We start from the raw sequence: 19,065 nt of genomic DNA on the forward strand, positions 1-19,065 counted from the left end.
TTTCCATTGCTTAGCACTCTCTTTGGATACCACCATCTAGTGGTTCTCAACTCTGGCTATACCTTAGAAACTAATGTGAAGAAGTTAAGTAATACCAAGGTCTGGCCTCTGACCCAGACCAATTAAATCAGAATCTCTGCCAGTGGGGCCAAGGTATTAGTATTTTTAAAAGAGAATTCTAAAATTTAGAATGTTAAATTCTAGAGAGAATTTAAAAGACGATTCTAATGTGCAGCCAGGATTGAGCACTGCTGGGCCAAGTTATCCACTTCCTTTGTTCATTTTACTGTTTTTTTGTTTTTTTTGCTGTTTAATGAGTGCTGCTGCTTGGGAGGAACAGCACTCATACAGGATGCTGGTGAATTACTCAGTCCTTGTGAAAAAATGAGCCAATATCTGTCACATAAAACATGGATCTATTAACTAAGTGATTCTGCTATTAGGAACATATCCTACAAAGATAGTAGCACATGTGCATGAAGTTGTATATTTTTTTAAATTAAAAAATTTTTTTAGCTGTGCTGCATGTGGGATCTTAGTTCCCTGACCAGGGATCAAATCCACCCGCCTTACACTGGAAGCTCGGAGTCTTAGTCACTGCACTGCCAGGAAAGTCCCATAATGCTATATTTAAAAGGTTATTAATTGTAACACAGTTTATAACAGCAAAAAGGTGGGAAAATCTCAATATCCATTAATTAGGTATAGGTTAAGTAAAATACTGTCTATTTTTTACACTGGGCTTCCCTAGTGGCTCGCATGGCAAAGAAACTGCCTCCAATGAAGGAGACCAGGGTTCCATCCCTGGGTTGGGAAAATCCCCTGGAGAAGGAAATGGCAACCCACTCCAGCATTCTTGCCTGGAGAATTCCATGGATAGAGGAGCCTGGCAGACTATATAGCCCATGGGGTCGAAAAGACTCGGACATAACTGAGTGACTAACACATTTTTTACACTGGAACTTTTTTTAAAAAAAGTTTTTTCCCTTTTTGGTAAGTATGTGTAGAGCGCTTCTATTTTACTTCATTTTATTTTTATATTGTATTGTATTGTGCTAAGAACACTTAACATGACATCTACCCTCTTAACAATTTGTTTAGCGTACAGTACAACATTATGGTTGTTCAACCGCTAAGTCATGTCTGACTCTTTGTGACCCCATGGTCTTCCCAGCATGCCAGGTTTCCCTGTTCTCCACTATTTCCTGGAGTTTGGGCAAATTCATGTCCAATAATATGATGTATAGCAGACCTCTAGAACTGACTCATCTTACATAACTGAAATTTTATGCCTCTTGATTAGCAATTTCCCATTTCCCCTTCTCCTCCTGTGTGGTTTTCAGTTGGTTAAAAAATATTCTTTAAAAAATTACCTAATTATTTATTTAATTTAAAAAATATGCTTGTATACACAGAGAATATATCTGGAATATGTCAGAAACTAATAAATAACAAAAACATTGGTTGCCTCAGGGAGGTAAATTTGTTAGCCAGGAGAATAAGAGGGAGACTTTTCATCATCTATCTCTTTGTATTTTTTTAATTAAAAAATTTTGAATGTGTATCTTTTTTTTTAATGAGGAAGACAAGATGGCTGTGGTCACATGACTATGTAGTTATTCCAAATGAAAAAAAAATTTTAATCCTAAAAGAAGAAATAAAAAAATAATTAATAGGTAACAAACTGTAGACTCTTGTTGAATAGAGACCAAGTTTTCCCCACCAACTTGGGTACCTCAGAATGTCTACTCCTGGGCACTGTCTGGAGGAAATGATTAGCCAGGTATTAAGTTGGCTGCCACATTTTTTTTCCTTGAAAAGCTACTCTAGCATTAAAAAGATGTTTTTGAGAACTCTATCATTAAAAGATGTTTTTGAGAACTCTATCATTTGAATTATTTTTAAACTAACTTCCTGTTTTCCACATATATATATATTTTTCATACAGCTACAATTATATACACATCTTCCCACATCTTCCATAACTTTACAATATTTTTGATAATTAAAATTTGAATGCCTGCGTGAAACTTCTTCTTTTGATATTTCATAACTACTCTAAATAACTCCCTCAGTTCGGGGCATGTGGCATTTTGCAAGCACTGAACTGGTTTGTAGAAATTCAGGGGATTTCATTGATGTACACTATGCCTGCTTCTGTTGTCATGGACATTCTAAAGTTTGGATTCCCCAATTTGTTAGCTATTAAAAATGAATATTTACTAACATGAAAAGATGCCCAGGATATATGAAAAGATGGTATAATATATGATTCCATTTTTTTCAAGAAATAATATTTGTCGACGTACATCTGTGGGAGGGGGGGTAGATGCCGCACCTGGCCTCGCATGTCTCACCTGAGCCGGCTTGAGCACTAAGGTGTTGCCTGCTGCCAGACACGCAGCACTCTTCCATGCCAGCATCATCAGCGGGTAATTCCAGGGGATGATAATGGCACAGACTCTGCAAGGGGAGAAAGAGACAGCCTCAGTCCCCTCGAACTAACAACACACGTCACTCAGAGGCACTGTCCTTGTCTTACCCAAGTGGCTCCTTCTTGGTAAAGGTCAGATTGCGATTTGGACGGGCCTGGTTGATGGGAATTGTAGAGCCCTAAAGAATAAAAAAAGGTTGACACTACTTTACTAATTTCATTTTTTTTTTTTCTTTGCCATGTAGCGTGTGGGATCTCAGTTCCCTGACCAGGGATCAAACTTGCACCCACTGCACTGGAAGCATGGAGTCTTAACCACTAGACTGCCAGGGAAGTTCCTATTTTATTAATTTAAATGAGTAAATTTAATCTCAGTGAATCCATTTTCTGTCTGCCTCTCTTACTTTCTCTTCAGTCGCTCAGTCGTGTCCGATTCTTTGCGACCCCATGAATCGCAGCACACCAGGCCTCCCTGTCCATCACGAACTCCCGGAATTTACTCAAACTCATGCCCATCGAGTCAGTGATGCCATCCAGCCATCTCATCCTCTGTCGTCCCCTTCTCCTGCCCCCAATCCCTCCCAGCATCAGGGTCTTTTCCAATGAGTCAACTCTTCGCATGAGGTGGCCAAAGTACTGGAGTTTCAGCTTCAGCATCAGTCCTTCCAATGAACACCCACGACTGATCTCCTTTAGGATGGACTGGTTGGATCTCCTTGCAGTCCAAGGGACTCTCAAGAGTCTTCTCCAACACCACAGTTCAAAAGCATCAATTTTTCGGCACTCAGCTTTCTTTATAGTCCAACTCTCACATCCATACATGACCACTGGAAAAACCATAACCTTGACCAGACAGACCTTTGTTGGCAAAGTAATGTCTCTGCTTTTTAATATGCTATCTAGGTTGGTCATAACTTTCCTTCCCAAGAGTAAGCGTTTTTTAATTTCATGGCTGCAATCACCATCTGCAGTGATTTTGGAGTCCAAAAAAATGAAGTCTGACACTGTTTCCACTGTCTCCCCATCTACTTCCCATGAGGTGATGGGACCAGATGCCATGATCTTAGTTTTCTGAATGTTAAACTTTATTTAAGCCAGCTTTTTCACTCTCCTCTTTCACTTTCATCAAGAGGCTTTTTAGTTCCTCTTCACTCTCTGCCATAAGGGTGGTGTCATCTGCATATCTGAGGTTATTGATATTTCTCCCAGCAATCTTGATTCCAGCTTGTGCTTCTTCCAGCCCAGCATTTCTCATGATGTACTCTGCATATAAGTTAAATAAGCAGGGTGACAATATACAGCCTTGACGTACTCCTTTTCCTATTTGGAACCAGTCTGTTGTTCCATGTCCAGTTCTAGCTGTTGCTTCCTGACCTGCATACAGGTTTCTCAAGAGGCAGGTCAGGTGGTCTGGTATTCCCATCTCTTTCAGAATTTTCCACAGTTTATTGTGATTCACACAGTCGAAGGCTTTGGCGTAGTCAATAAAGCAGAAATAGATGTTTTTCTGGAACTCTATTGCTTTTTCGATGATACAGCGAATATTGGCAATTTGATCTCTGGTTCCTCTGCCTTTTCTAAATCCAGCTCGAACATCTGGAAGTTCACGGTTCACGTATTGCTGAAGCCTGGCTTGGAGAATTTTGAGCATTACTTTACTAGCGTGTGAGATGAGTGCAATTGTGTGGTAGTTTGAGCATTCTTTGGGATTGCCTTTCTTAGGGATTGGAATGAAAGCTGACCTTTTCCAGTCTAGCTGATATTAAAAAAAGCAGTGTTCACATGGAACTCTACTCAATGTTAAGTGTCAGCATGGATGGGAGGGGAATTTGGGGGAGAATGGATACATGTATATGGTTGAGTCCCTTTGCTATTCATCTGAAACTTCCACAACATTGGTAATCAGCTATATCCCAATACAAAATAAACAGTTTGGAAAAAAAAAATCAGTGTTCAATTCATAAGAAACATAGCCACACCTAAAAAGAAACTACTATGTCTTTCTCAAAAGAACACAGGGGAAAAAAACCACATAATTCTAATTTGATCATCTCCATTCCCAATATCTGGGCATGGCAGAGAATGTTAATTGCCTGCCCAATATCTATTCTCCCCTCTGTTCTTAGTAACAGAAATCTTGGATCAATAATGGGGATGGCAATGTGCCAGGTAAAGTACTATGTTCCCCAGTTTGCATAGCAAATAGTGATGATTAATGGAAGATGTAAGTATGATGTACTGGAAGGGGAACACTCTTCAAAGTAGGCTGACTCAGCTCAAACAAGTGCTATTTTACCCATTCCCTCACTCTCATTTCTTCCTTCTTCCTGCTTAGAATGTTGCTAAAAAGGCTGGTGCTGCAGTGGCCATCATGACGCCAAGAGGCAGCCGTGAAGGTAGCAATCATATGGTACTAAGGATGGCCTGGCAAAGAGAGAGAAGGAATCTTCCTCTCTCAGACTAGACTTGATTGCCTGCTTCTGGACTCCTTGAAAGTGAGATAAAAACGGACTCCTTGGTTGGGTTTTTTATTATTTGCAGCTAAAACTGATTTTTGGCAGTAGTCTTTAACTGAAACTATCCATCTGTTTTCCCACATAAAATATTATTGCTGTTACTAATACAAGTGTATAATCTCTCATCTGTAACCCTAGGGTCAGGTGTGTTTTGGGATTCAGAATTTGACTTTAGAAACATACTATAAGCATAAACAATACCTTATGTAATGTTATAGTATAACCTCCATTAAAGCCTCCCATAATCAAGCATATTAATAATTCAGGGTTTTCCCTGGGGTAGCCTCCCATAATCAAGCATATTAATATTTATTCAGGGTTTTCCTGGTAGCTCAGCTGGTAAAAAATCCACCTGCAATACAGGAGACCCTGGTTTGATTCCTTGGTTAGGAAGATCCCCTGGAGAAGGGATAGGCTACCCACTCCAGTCATCTTGGGCTTTCCTGGTGATTCAGATGGTAAAGAATCCACCTGCAGTGCAGGAGACCTAAGTTCGATCCCTGGGTTGGGAAGATCTCCTGGAGAAGGGAAAGGCAACCCACTGAATACTTATTCAGTGAACTATGAGTATTCACTCTAAGTGAGATGAATAAAACTTACAGACTTATGTTGGTTCAGGTAAGATTGCGGCACCAAATGAGTTTGAATCAATAAAACAAATGAATTTTCAGGTCTCAGAACTATTTGGATTTCCTAATTGAGAATAAAGGACGGACTTAAACTGCTCTTACTAAATACTTATACATGTATGACTTTGTGGCTGAACAATAATAAAAACTACACTTATGTGCAAGACCTACTAGAATACAGACTTTAATTCTGTATATATAAACACTTGTAGTATATAAACACTCATTTCTAATTCTTATAACGTAATTTGCAAGGTATGATTATCATGACCATTTTACAGATGAGCAAAGTAAGGCTGAGAGAGGTAAATAACAACAACTGGTAGTGAGTGGCAAAGATGAGGCCTGGAACCAGGTCATCTCTCTGATTCTATAAAAATGGTGGTACAGCAATGTGACCAGAAAAAAGTTTCCCAGAATCCTTAGCAGACAGAGAACAGCCAATGGGAGATACAAGCACAGAGTGTAGGGAGGATGGGAATGCTTTTTAAAGTCCTTTTACCTTTCTTCCTCTTCCCCACTTAACTCCTGGCTTCTGGGAATGTGGCTGTGATGGCTGGTGCTTCAGTGCTTACCATGAGACTCGAAGTGGCATGCATTCTGCTGTTTGCTGCAAGCCCTATTTCCCTTCTCTATCTCAATACCAAAGCCAAGTGTAGTTGCCATTTATCATCACACATGTGCTATTTATTTTCTTGTAAAAAGAGGGAAAGTGACATTTTTATCGAATTTATGTTTTTAAGCAATTTTTCTTATAACCAGTCTGCATAGCCCAACTATGTTAGCTCTCTGACCTCCACAGGTATTTGAGTCTTCAATTCCTCCATGATATCAGGCTTCTCTCTATATGCCAACAAGACTATTAGATACTCTCAAGAGATATTATAGTACAAAACAAAGAACAACATTAGATTTTAAGATCAGAAAATCTTGAGTTCAAATCCTAGCTCTACTTACTATGTGACCATAGGTAAGTCTTTCATTGTCCTCAAGCCTCAGTTTCTTCACCTGTAATAAGAGGTAACAACTCTCCACCTACCTCAGATAACTGTTATGAGGATCAGATGAGAAAACCTACGCAAGTGGTGACTCTGACAAAGGGTCTTTACAAACTAATAAACATTTGTCCATTTTCCTCTGGGAATAATCTCCATGGAAACAAACAACATTTTGCACTTACCTGAATTTTGTCACACCAGCCAGCAAAATATCTGAATGTTTGCACAGACATTCCAATGTGAGTCTTCAGAGCCAAGGTGTAGACAGCCCCTGAATCAAGGGCTTCGATGGTTGCCAGTTCTTCTTGTTTTTCTTCCATTAGGTCTGCAAGTCTGTTGGCCAGTGAAAGAAATCCATTCAGCAAATATTGAGTCTCTACTGTGTAAAGGGCACCCTCCTAAGGGCTGAGAATTCAGAGGTGAACACAAATGGACCAGGTCTCTGTCCTCATAGAGAACATGGTCTCATAGGGAAGACAGGTATTAAACAGATAATTGCATGAATAATTTGTTTTAAGAGTTATAATGAGGAGGCAGAGGGTGTTGGAAGTCTGTATCATTCACATCATAGACACGTAAGAAGGAAAAGAGTGATCGAGTCACGGTCAGCCAAGGAGATCAATGACAGAACACAGTGGGAACATGGATAGTTCATGAATACACTGGGAGATGTTAGAGGGCGACCCACACCCCTGGAGAACCCATGAACACTGGAGGATTTCTGGTTGGTGTAGAAATATTTCCAACACTGGCTGAAAAGGACAAGACAGAAATACATGGGAGGAACTATAAACATCACAGCAGGCTTCTGTTTGGGGTCTAGTTTCTGTGGAAAGGTGACTAGAAACTGATGACTATGAAATAGTCAAAGTTCATCTTTTGTGTTCACCTCTTCCATTTGTTTTCCTCTCTTCCATTTGTTTTCCTTCCTTCCTTCTTTTCATGGTGCTGATCCGTTTCTCTCGGACCATTCCAGGTCAGGCTTGAAATCTTCCTCCCTAATATGTCTTCCAGATCCTGCTCTATGAGATCTTCTGAGCAAGGTCAGCTATTTGTCATTTAGTAAGCAGAAAACCGAATCTGGGATTGAATCTAATTACTCTTAGCATACTCAGCTACCAATTTATAACACCTTTTCCAGGCCTTAGTGTTTTTCCTCCTTGTTTCTACTCCTCACACATCAAGTAGATTTAAAATTTCTCTTTGGAAACAGCATAGTGCTGGATGTTCTCCAAGCGCTGCTCCTAACCCAGTCTCCGCTCAGCTCTGTGACCCCTGGAGGATGGCCTTTATAGATTACATCGCAGGTTTCCGGGCTCTCTCACTGGACTTAGCTAATGACAGGCCAGTGGGAAGCAGCCCCAGGAGACTGGCAAACTGGAGGGAAAAGTGGTCTGGGGTTGGCTGACTGGTGGGCTGTGGCTCGGCAGCTGCTGCGTCCTTCCACCGATCCCACGGCAGTGTGGTCTCCTCCTGCAGCCACAGACCTTCCCAGATTCTAGCAACAGCTCCCTCCTCTGTCCCTTTAGGCCTTGCAGTAAGAGCAGTTTCCCTGTTCTAGCCCCCAGCCTGAGTGCTTCATTATCCTTTGCTAGATTCCCTTGACCTTGCTTACATCTTTACAAATAAGTAGTCCTTTACTAAACTTCTCACACAGAGGCATTGACTGACACAAGCAAAAACACAAAAATCAGGAATTCCCATATATGGGAGTTTATATGATGGAAGTAACAAAAGACATGCTATCTAATAAGTGCATAATAGAAAGTCTTGAAAAAAATTTCTTAAATCTTGGCAATGTTAGTCAGTATCCAAAGGCCACAGACTTGTGCTCTTTTTTTTTTTAATATTTAGTTATTTGGCTGCACCAGGTCTTAGCTGCAGCATGCGGGATCTTTAGTTGCAGCATGTGGGATCTAGTTCCTTGACCAGGGATCAAACCTGGGCCCTCTGCATTGGGAGCGTGGAATCTTAGCCACTGGACCACCAGGGAAGTCCTCAGACTTGTACTCTTAAAAAAATCATACCGATACATCAGTCTTCCTCTGTCTCGTGCATTCATTCTGCCCCATTCACCGTTTTCAAAAGCATCTTTCGCTGCGGCTACTGCTTTATCAACATCCACCAAAGAGGCATAGGATACTTTGCATATCGTCTATTTCAAGGTAAGAAAACATAGGTTATAGACAATTTATATTGAGAGATATACAACTTGTTCTTGGGATTAATATTATACCATAAAATTCAAAGAATTTTAATGATGGGAAATCAATATTTCTGGTAAACTCCTGGTAATATCATAAAGAAAAAGAAACCATTTTAACACAAAAATTGTGAACCTAAAATTCAGTACTTCTCATTCACACTACACTATGAGAAGACACATGTAGGAAACGGTAACTATTTCTTCTCCTGCCTTAGGAAAGCTGAATTTCTCACCATGAGCTTGCAAATTCTGAGATTTTTCTCACATATATAGCTCCATGTGGAATTGTACCTCTGATGTATATAGGTATAGTGACCCATCTAAATTCATCATAAATATTCATTCTTAAAAGTAAGTTACAGTAGGTAACAGCAGCCAGAACCAGAGCTGAATAGTGAATACATGAAGTACATTTATATTAAGTGCTCAGACAGAGTAACAGAATAATAGAGAGACAGAGGAATAGACTAATTCTTAAGACTGTTTTGTAACGGTGTATAAATGGAAAAAACCCATGATCAGTGGTTATTGCACACACTAAGTCACTACTCACAGATCCATCTGTTGGGTTGATAGTATCGTAAGTCTTTCCATCTTCAGCATCTGTGAACTGTCCATTTATGAAACACTGATATGGCATTTTTACTGTCATGTCATTGATTTCCTTTGAAACCTAAGAGAGACAATTACATTAATAAAGTCAACAGATTTCTGTACTTATGCAAAAAAGAAGCTTATTCACTAATGCAGAGGGAGAAGTTGTCAGTGGGACTCTAGTGCTTACTGTCCAGAAGAGACAAGTAGATGTAATACTTAGGCTTCGTGATGCTTAGAGTGGCCATTGAGATAGGAGGTCTGCTTCTGTGACGACCAAAGTGGTCTGAGCCGGGCATTATAAAGATCTGTCTTTTCCTCATTGAGACGAAAGAGGACTCTGAAGACCTCCAGATAATGGAAACACCGCCATCTAGTGGCACCACTTGTGAAGTGAAGTCATTGCTATCACGCAAATTTTTGAAATTGCCCATCAACACGTTTCCTTTTATGCTGGTGCCATTTTAAGTTTTCTCTCCAGTGTCCTTCCCCATTTTCATTCTCCCCCTCTTACATATGTGCTGCTTAAATTTTAGTCTGTACTATTAGCTGGCAAGTGAATTTATATCCATCCATTAACCTCTATAAATCTCGGTTTGTTTCAACAATAAAATGATAATATACCTGCCTCATACAGTCATTAAGAGGCATACTGAAAATAATATATGTGAAAGAGCACTACTGGCATAAAATCCCACTTCAATGAAAGGTTTTAAAGAGAAAATTTAATGATTTAAGAAATTATTTTATGTAGAGAAATTGAGGATGTTTAGAAAAGAAACAAAAAATAGCAAAAGCGTAGTTTGCTGCTCATCATCACTAATTATTAGAGAAATGTAAATCAAAACTACAATGAGGTACCACCTCACACTGGTCAGCATGGCCATCATTAAAAGTCTACAAATAACAAACGTTGGAGAGGGTATGGAGAAAAGGGAACCCTCCTACATTGTTGGTGGGAATGTAAATTGGGGCAGCCACTACAGAAAATGGTATGGAGGTTCCTTAAAAAACTACAAGTAGTATCATATCATCCAGTAATCCTAGTCCTAGGCATATATCCAGACAAAACTCTAATTGTGAAAAGATACATACACTCCAATGTTCATAGCAGCACAATTTACAATAACCAAGACAAGGAAACAGCTTAAATGCCCACCAACATATGAATGAAGACATGAGATATACATATGTATATAATATTTTACCATATAAAAAAAAAAATATATATATATATATATATAACACAATGGAATACTACTTGGCCACAAAAAAGCAATGAGCAATAACTGAAATTTTAAAAGTCATTAGAGGGGTTCAATAGGAGATTCAAGCAGGCAGAAGAAAGAAATAAAAAACCAAACAATGGGTCAATAGAGACATCAAGTCTGAAAACAGGAAAGAAAAATAATTTTAAAAATGAATAGAGCCTTAGAAGCCTGCGGGACACTATCAATTGCATTAACATGTGCATAAAGAGAGTCCCAGAATGAGGGGAGAGGGATGAAGGGGTAGAAAGAATATTTGAAGAAATAATGGCATAAAATATCCCAAATTTTATTTTAAAAAATTAATCTGCACATCCAAGAAGCTCAATAAACTCCAAGTAGAAAAATTTCAAAGAGATCCATCCTAAACACATCAAAATAAAATGGTCAAAAGACAAAGACGAAAAGGGAATCTTGAAAGCAGCAAGGGAGAAGAAACAACTCATCACGTGAAAGTGATCCTCAATAAAATTAACAGATCACTTATCCTGAGAAACTACAGAGGCCAGAAAGCAATAAGATTATATATTAAAAGTGCTGAAAGAAAGAGAATGTCAACCAAAAATTCCATATACAGCAAGAATATCCTTCAAGAACAAAGGAGAAATTAAGTCATTCTCAAATGAACAAAAACTAAGATACTTCATTGCCGGCACATTGCCTTTCGAAAATGACTAAAAGGTGTCCTTCTGACAGAAACGAAAGGGCACAAGACATTGACTTAAATCTGCCTGAAAAAATGAAGATCACTGACAAAGGTAAATACAAGTCAGCATAAATGTAATTTTTATTTTAAACTCCTTTCTTCTCCTATCTGATTTAAAAGAAAACTGCATAAAGCGATAATTATAAGACTATGTTGATGGGCTTATACTGTATAAAGATGTATTTGTGTGACAGTAATAGCACAGGTAAGGGGGTAGGGAGCAGAGCTACACTGTAGCAAATTTTTTCTACACTATCGGTATTAAACTGGTATTAATCTGGGCTAGAATGTTTTAAGAAAAATGTCTCTTGGAATCCTCAGCCACTAAGGAAATAACTAAAGTATATAGCAAAAGAAATAATAAGAGATTAAAAGGGCGTGCTAGACAATATCCATTTAACAAAAAAGAGAGCAGTACGGAGGAAGAGAGGAGAGAAAAAGGCGTAAATCAAGACTTATAGAAGCACAAGTGGCCAAAGGACAAACAGATTGATCAAACTTAATCACATGTTAAAACGTTTGTGTGTTCAAGGATACTATCAAAAGAGTGAAAAGAAAACCCACAGTAGGAGAAAATACTTACAAATAATGTATCTGATTAGGGTCTACTATTTAAAATATACTAAGGTCATTTACAACTAAAAAATTAAAAAGAAAAATATCCCAATTAAAAAAGCAGGTGAAGGGTGTGAGGGACTTCCCTGGTGGTCCAGTGGTTAGGACGAGGTATTCTCACTGCCAGGGGCTCGGGTTCCCACAAGCCACCTAGTACAAACAAAACACAAAGGAGTTGAACAGATATTTCTCCAAAGAATATATACAAATGGCCAATGAGGACATGAAAAGATGTGTATCACTAGTCATTCAGTTCAATTCAGTTCAGTCGCTCAGTCGTGTCTGACCAGTCATTAGGAAAATGTAAATCAAAACCACAATGAGATACTACTGCATACCCACTAGGACAGCTGAAATAGAAAAAAACAGACAACAGCATATGCTGGCGAGGACATGAAGAAATTAGAAGCTTCCTACATCGCTAGTGGCAGTGTAACATGATGTAGTCGCTTTGGAAAGCACATTGGTAGTTCCTCAAAAAGTTAAACACAAGAGCTCCCATACGACTCACCAATTCCACTTCTAGATATTTACCCAAGAGAATTGAGAACATATGTTCACACAAAAACTTATATTGGGTTGGCCAAAAAGTCCATTCAGGTTTTTCTGTTGCATCTTACCAAAAACACAAATGAACTTTTTGGCCAGCCCTACATGAATTTTCATAGCAGCGTAATTTATAATAAAGCAGAAACAACTCAAAACAACCAAGGAAAGGATAAATAAAACAGTTATCCACACGATGGACTATTGCTTGGCCAGGAAAAGGAATAAAGTGATAATCTACTCTAGAATATCGATGAACCTTGAACACATTATGCTGAGTGAAAGAAACCAGCTGCAAAAGGCCACTTATCGCCTAATTCCACGTGTACGAAATGTCTCAAATAGGCAAATCCATAGAAACAGAAAGTAAATTGGTGGTTTCCCGGTGCCGGGGCCCAGGAGAAGAGAGAAGAGAATGAATGCCAGAGAATATGGAGTTTCTTTGGGGAAGGTAAAAAAAAATGTTCCATAATCAGATCATGATCATGGTTGTACAACTCAGTGAATATACTAAAAAACAATGAATTGTACATTTTTTAAAAGGTGAAATGTATGGTATCCAAATTATAATCTCAATAAAACTGTCATTTAAAAAAAAGTTGTTAAAGCAAATGGGTGAAAGGCACAGCATTCTTCTATAGCATGAAGGTCTTAACCATGTAGATTTTCAACACCATGGACAGGCTTACATAATCCACCACGAGCTCTGCTTCCTGATCCTCTCCTCTGAGTTTCCTCACGACTTTTTGGATGAAGTCTTCAAATTTGGTGGCCATGTAAACATCCTCATTCTGTAACCGAAGCCCTCCACACTTCTGTCTTATCTCTTCAACCAGTCTGAAACGAAGAACCAGCTCACGTTACTTACATTTTTTTAAAAGAGTTTAGAGGACTATATGATTACATTTAGGTTGCTTTGAAGTAGGATGTATGTCACATACTTATTTATAGTCCATGAGATCATCTATATCAGTGAGAAAAATTAATAAGATGGGGAGAAAAAAATGTTAAAGCTTTCTCAAAAGACAGTGGCAATTTTTTTTAATACAAGAAACTGAAGCAAAGATATTTTAATTACTTGCAAGAGAAGAGTTGGACACAACTGAGCGACTTGGCACAGCACACAAGCGGGTGATAAAGGGCACAGAACATCAGCTTCTATCCTTTCACTTAAGGAATAAGAAATAAAGAAAAGTTCTGAACTGCGATAATTATGAGAGACCAAAGTCACATCATAGACTATTTTCTCTGGATCCGGTGTAAGAATAAAACAAACATTTGTTTGTAAGACATGGCTAAGTGAAAGTGTTAGTTGCTCAGCTGTGTTCAATTCTCTGGGACCCCATGGACTGTAGCCTGCCAGGCTCCTCCGTCCATGGAATTCCCCAGGCAAGAATACTGGAGTGGGTAGCCATTCCCTTCTTCAGGGGATCTTCCCAACCCAGGGATCGAACCCAGGTCTCCTGCACTGCAGGCAGATTCTTTACCCTCTGAGCCAGCAGGGAAGCCCACAGGGCTAAGGTGGGTACTAAACAGAACCTTCCCAGGTGGTGCAGTTAGTAAAGAAGCTGCCTGCCAATGCAGGAGATGCAGGAGACGTGGGTCCGTCCCTGGGTCAGGAAGATCCCCTGGAGTACAAGATGACAACCCACTCCAGCATTCTTGCCTGGAAAGTTCCATGGACAGAGGAGCCTGGTGGGCTACCGTCTATGGGGCCACAAAGAGTTGGACACAACTGAGTGTGCACACACACATGTATATAAGATCGATAACTAATAAGAAGAACCTGCTGTATAGCAGAAGGAACTCTACCCAATGCTCTGTAGTGACCTATATGAGAATAGAATCTAAACAAGAGGGAATATATGTGTATGTGTGAAATGAAAACATCTCCTGCCATTTCAATAAACAAAAAATGTCATAGCCATCAGTGATTTCTGGCCTCCAAAGGTGAATAAGGGCTCCCCAAACTGAGATCCAGAGGATGCTGCCAACCCCCATGATGATTGCTGAGGCACTGGGGGAATGCAAGAAGCAAGGTGAACAAGGAAACAGGGTTGCCCCCAGATGGCTGAGGTGCGTGTGAAAGGAGTGAATTCAGTGAGCCCGGAGGCTTGCATTTTCCCATACACAGAATGCTAAATTCCTTAGCTTGGATACCTGATTTTTGATGTTCAGACGGCCTGCTCCCTTTGTTGCAAACTTGTATATAGCCAGACTTCCCCTCCTGCCTCCTTTTTCTCAGAGCTACCGAGATGCTGTCTCCTGGGCTCGGAGTCCTAAACATTCCCACCAAATAAAATAACTCTCTACTTTCAGGTTGCAACTATATTTTTTAGTCAACAATGTGCAGAAAATAACACAGCACTGAAAGTTAACTATACTCCAATAAAAATTATTTTAAAAAATACATGAATGAATAAATGAACAGAATATTCATCAAGAACACTTGCTTTGTCAACATGAAGACTTTTACCTTGTTTATTTAGTAAATAGCCATACAGTGGCCCTCAAAGGAAAAGCACCTCTACAGGACTCTCCACTGTTAGGATCCTGGTCTGTTCTTCATGCCATAGAGGGCGGCTCTCTAGTCCTCTGGCCCTTTCTACCTATTGCAAACTTCTGCAGAGAAATTCTGACTATAGAGTGACTACCCTTACTCTTGCAAGAAGTCTGATAATCCTTATTCTAGATATACCATACTGGGTAACTTGGGGAGTTAGAAAAAAAGATTTGGGGTAAGGATAATCAATGTTAGGTATCCTTTTAGATGCAATTATATAGGAAAATTCTGATTAACATTCTCACTCAGAGCCTCCCAATTCCAACTGGAGGAGAATCGGCTAAGAAATATGAAGACATATTTTTAAGTGAAATAAACAATTAGTAGGGTGGTTTTCTAGGTGTATAGGCAATATGAAAACACTCCTAGTTAGCAACCAAGAAAAGAGAACAAATACATGTATTTGACCATGGAAACAAGCAAAGAAAGATGAAGGAAAGAGAAATATAATAGATGGGTATGACAGAGTGATGACATATAGTACAAAGGATTTAGATTCAATTTTCAAGGTCAAAGTGAAAATCCCTGGTGCAAGGGTGTGAGTCACTAAGGTGGTGGTTTTACCTGGCAACATCCATTGAGCTTGCTCCAGATTTAAAGAAGTCTGTTGAATCTTCAATAGCAGGGACATTGCTTAAAATCCCAGCCCAGATGACCTACACAACACGAGGGAAACTTTTATGAGGGAGCTGCCATGTAGAACATTGGCAGACACTAGCTAGCTTCTCACCAAACCTACTTCTTTACATGTCTCAGCATCTCTTCAATGAGAGGGGGCCATCTGACCAACTTCTAGCCAGTGAATGTGAATATAAGTGACCTGTACTGTCAATCTTGCTTCCCTAGTGGCTCAGTGGTATAAAGATCCACCTGCCAATGCAGGAGATGTGGGTTCGATTTCTGGGTTGGGAAGATCCCCTGGAGAAGGAAATGGCAACCCACTCCAGCATTCTTGCCTGGGAAATCCCATGGACAGAGGAGCCTGGCGGGCTATAGTCCACGGGGTCGCAAAGAGTCAGACATGACTTAGCGACTAAACAACAATAACACTCTCAACCTTGGCCCATGAAAAACCTTTGTCACATGATTTTCTGTGCTCTTGTGCTCTTCTTGGCTGTCTGGGATGGAGACAACGCCCAGCGGGCCCTTGAAGATAGCAGAGCCTGCGTTCCTGCTTGACTCCACCCCTAACCCTCATATTCCCACTTTACCCCCATGCAAACCTAGAACTGCCTTGGATTACTTACGTGAATGAGAAATAAATGTGCATATAAATTTTGGCATTGATTTCCTTTTGCAGCTAATACAAAAAAGAGGAAATAAAAGTCCCATCCCAACTCCTTTGAGGACTAATAGTACCAGTTACAAAAATGGTTACAAGAATTGTTCCAAGACAAGGAACATTAAAAACTTCACATGTTCACCTTGATGGTCTCCGCCACCTTCACCTCTTCAGCTGTGAGTTCCACCACTGACATCTCACCCGATGAAAAGTACTGAGAGGCAGGAATCATTTTTCCATCTTCAAACTGCAGATTTCTCACCATCAGCTGTAAAATAATGACAAAACAAGCAGAAGAATTGAGAATTAGGATAATTCAAAAGTGAGATTGGTGTGAGAAAGAGTCTTATGTGAGTATAAGGACCAGCTTATTTGGCAAATACGAAAATATGGAGATTAAAAGCACCACCTACTGTGTGTAAAAGGGCTGAAATGGTATTTCAATTATGGCAGCAGAGAGGAGAAAGTTAAGTCCAGGGGTAGATAAATCTCAAAATGGATGATAAACACCCCCAAAATTGACCCTTGGGTATAGATATTGGGTCTAAAGCTGACAATGCCTACCGCTGCTGCTAACAGCACTCTTCCTTCGTCTACTGCCATCTTCTGAACGCTTAGTCTGCAGCATGCTCAGTGCTAAGTACGTATATGCTGAGTATCTTATTCAGTCTCCTAAATCCTGATAGATGCAGGTGTCCTTATTACCCCCATTTTTCTGATGAGCAAATGAAGGCTCAGTGAGGTTTAGTAACTTGCCCAGTGCCTCCCAGCGAGTAACAGAGCTGAGGTTACAAACCCAGGACTAGCTGGACTCTGAGGCCTACAATCTTAATAACTGATGTATCCTGTGAGCCAGGAGAAGGTGTCTGTGAGCTGCAAATTCCCTTTTATTTTGCTCATTGGGCACCTGCCCAAGAGCCCACCGAGGGCCAGAGTTCATGCTCCCAAGCGCAGGAGTGCGGATGGGCATCTCCCTATTGGCAAAGGGAGGACCATCTGAGGAGGCTCACACCACCTGATCCTCCCAGACCAGACCACGCTCTCTGTTCTTTAGACGGAGAAACGGAGCCTCAGAGAGGAGAGGCATTCTGCTCATGACCAGTGAGTGACAGAGCAGGGATTCACACCCTGGCTCTGACCAAACGCTAAGCTCTTTCTACTGCATGTATCACAGAGCAGGCCGTGCAGGTCCTGTGGGTCCATCCTGAGACGCCTGGTTCTCAATCAAGGCACAGAAAGCCAGCTCATCCCCAGAGAGAAATGGGCCACAGACATCTTAAACCTCCCATACCCCACTGCAGACTGTCCTGGGAGTCTGCCCTGCCAGACTCCCTCAAGAGCTTGGGTAATTGAAGGAAACCACCAAAGTGATTTTACAGGTAACTCTATTGAACACTCACTGCTTTTCCGTCGTTACCAAAAAGAACAAGTCCATTTTTGGTAACAAGACCAGGCTTCTCAGCACCTTTAATTTCCAGTGGTTCTCCAGGAGGGATGGAGCTATTCAGCAATGATGAGCCATAGAAAGTGACCACCTAGTAAAGAGACCAAACCCAAGCTGTGAAAGGAGGAAATGAAGGCTGTTTATAAGGGTGTATGAAAGCAGCATGCCCTGCAAAAAAGCAGCTGGCATTCTCATGTATGCCAAAATGGGGGACCTCCCACTGCCAGCGTAAGAGACTATATCAAGCACCTATCGGAATAACACAAAGCAAGAGACAGTCTGAGGGTATGATTGAAGAGTTGAGAAAACGCCCCACATCCAGGGGATGCAAGTATACAGGTATCACTTATTCGCACTGACACAAAGGTGAGTGACATGAAAGCTCTCACAGGCTTTGCAGCCTGAAGGTAGAGTTCTTGCAGGAAGTGGAGGTATTGTTGGTGGGGGCTCAGAGAGGCAGGTGCAGAGTAGTAAACAGACGGGTGGGATGTGTGATGGGAGGTACAGGGAGCTTTGTGGGTCAGCTCATGGAAACAAGACTGGATCCAGGCTGTAACTAAGAGAACTGATATTAATTGCTTTGTTGTTGTTATAATAATTACTACAATTCTATGCTTGTGTGTGTGCTCAGTCACTCAGTTGCGTCTGACTCTCTGTGACCTCATGGACTGTAGCCTGCCAGGCTCCTTTGTCCATGGGATTTTCCAGGCAAGAATACAGGAGTGAGTTGCCATTTTCACCTCCAGGGGATCTTACCAACCCAAGGATTGAACCTGTGTCTCTTACATCTTCTACATTGGTAGGCGGATTCCTTACCACCTCTTATAATTCTGTTGTCATTAGCTACCATTTATTGACAACTCTATTATTTAATATTTATCAAATATTTGTTCTATGTCAGAGACTAAGTACTTAGATGAATTAACATGTATTAACTCATTGCATCTTCACAACAACCCCAAACCAATGAAAGAGGCACTATTGTTAGTCTTACTCGGCAACAAGGAAACGAAGGTACTCAATGGTTAAGTAACCTGCCATGGTTATAGAGCAAATAGTGGCAATGCCAGAATTTTACTGGAAACATTCTGGCTTCAGATCCCACACTTTTGGTGTGTCTGTGAGTATAACTGCTTTGAAAAACAAGGCATTATCAATTGTGACAAAATACATTCATATGCTATAGGATGTCACTGTAGTCCAAGATGTATACCCAGTAGTCCTCATATAATCAAGAGTACATTTGTATAAGGATGTCCATGAT

The 19,065-nt window shown here is 40.3% G+C and overlaps 1 protein-coding gene across 1 annotated transcript in view; it reads right to left on the reverse strand.

The window, feature by feature from the left end:
• Positions 1–19,065, reverse strand: part of ALDH1L2 (aldehyde dehydrogenase 1 family member L2) — a 59,789-nt gene that overhangs the window by 18,888 nt on the left and 21,836 nt on the right. The window contains exons 7-15 of the mRNA XM_043440965.1: positions 17,758–17,892; positions 16,500–16,625; positions 15,640–15,731; positions 13,202–13,349; positions 9,337–9,456; positions 8,605–8,732; positions 6,760–6,910; positions 2,543–2,613; positions 2,358–2,463 (exon numbers count right to left, since the gene is read on the reverse strand). Coding sequence (XP_043296900.1) covers positions 2,358–2,463; positions 2,543–2,613; positions 6,760–6,910; positions 8,605–8,732; positions 9,337–9,456; positions 13,202–13,349; positions 15,640–15,731; positions 16,500–16,625; positions 17,758–17,892 — 1,077 coding nt within the window. The remainder of the gene's footprint in view (positions 1–2,357; positions 2,464–2,542; positions 2,614–6,759; positions 6,911–8,604; positions 8,733–9,336; positions 9,457–13,201; positions 13,350–15,639; positions 15,732–16,499; positions 16,626–17,757; positions 17,893–19,065) is intronic.

Source organism: Cervus canadensis, chromosome 21, assembly GCF_019320065.1.
Source record: "Cervus canadensis isolate Bull #8, Minnesota chromosome 21, ASM1932006v1, whole genome shotgun sequence".
NCBI classification, from domain to species: domain Eukaryota; kingdom Metazoa; phylum Chordata; class Mammalia; order Artiodactyla; family Cervidae; genus Cervus; species Cervus canadensis.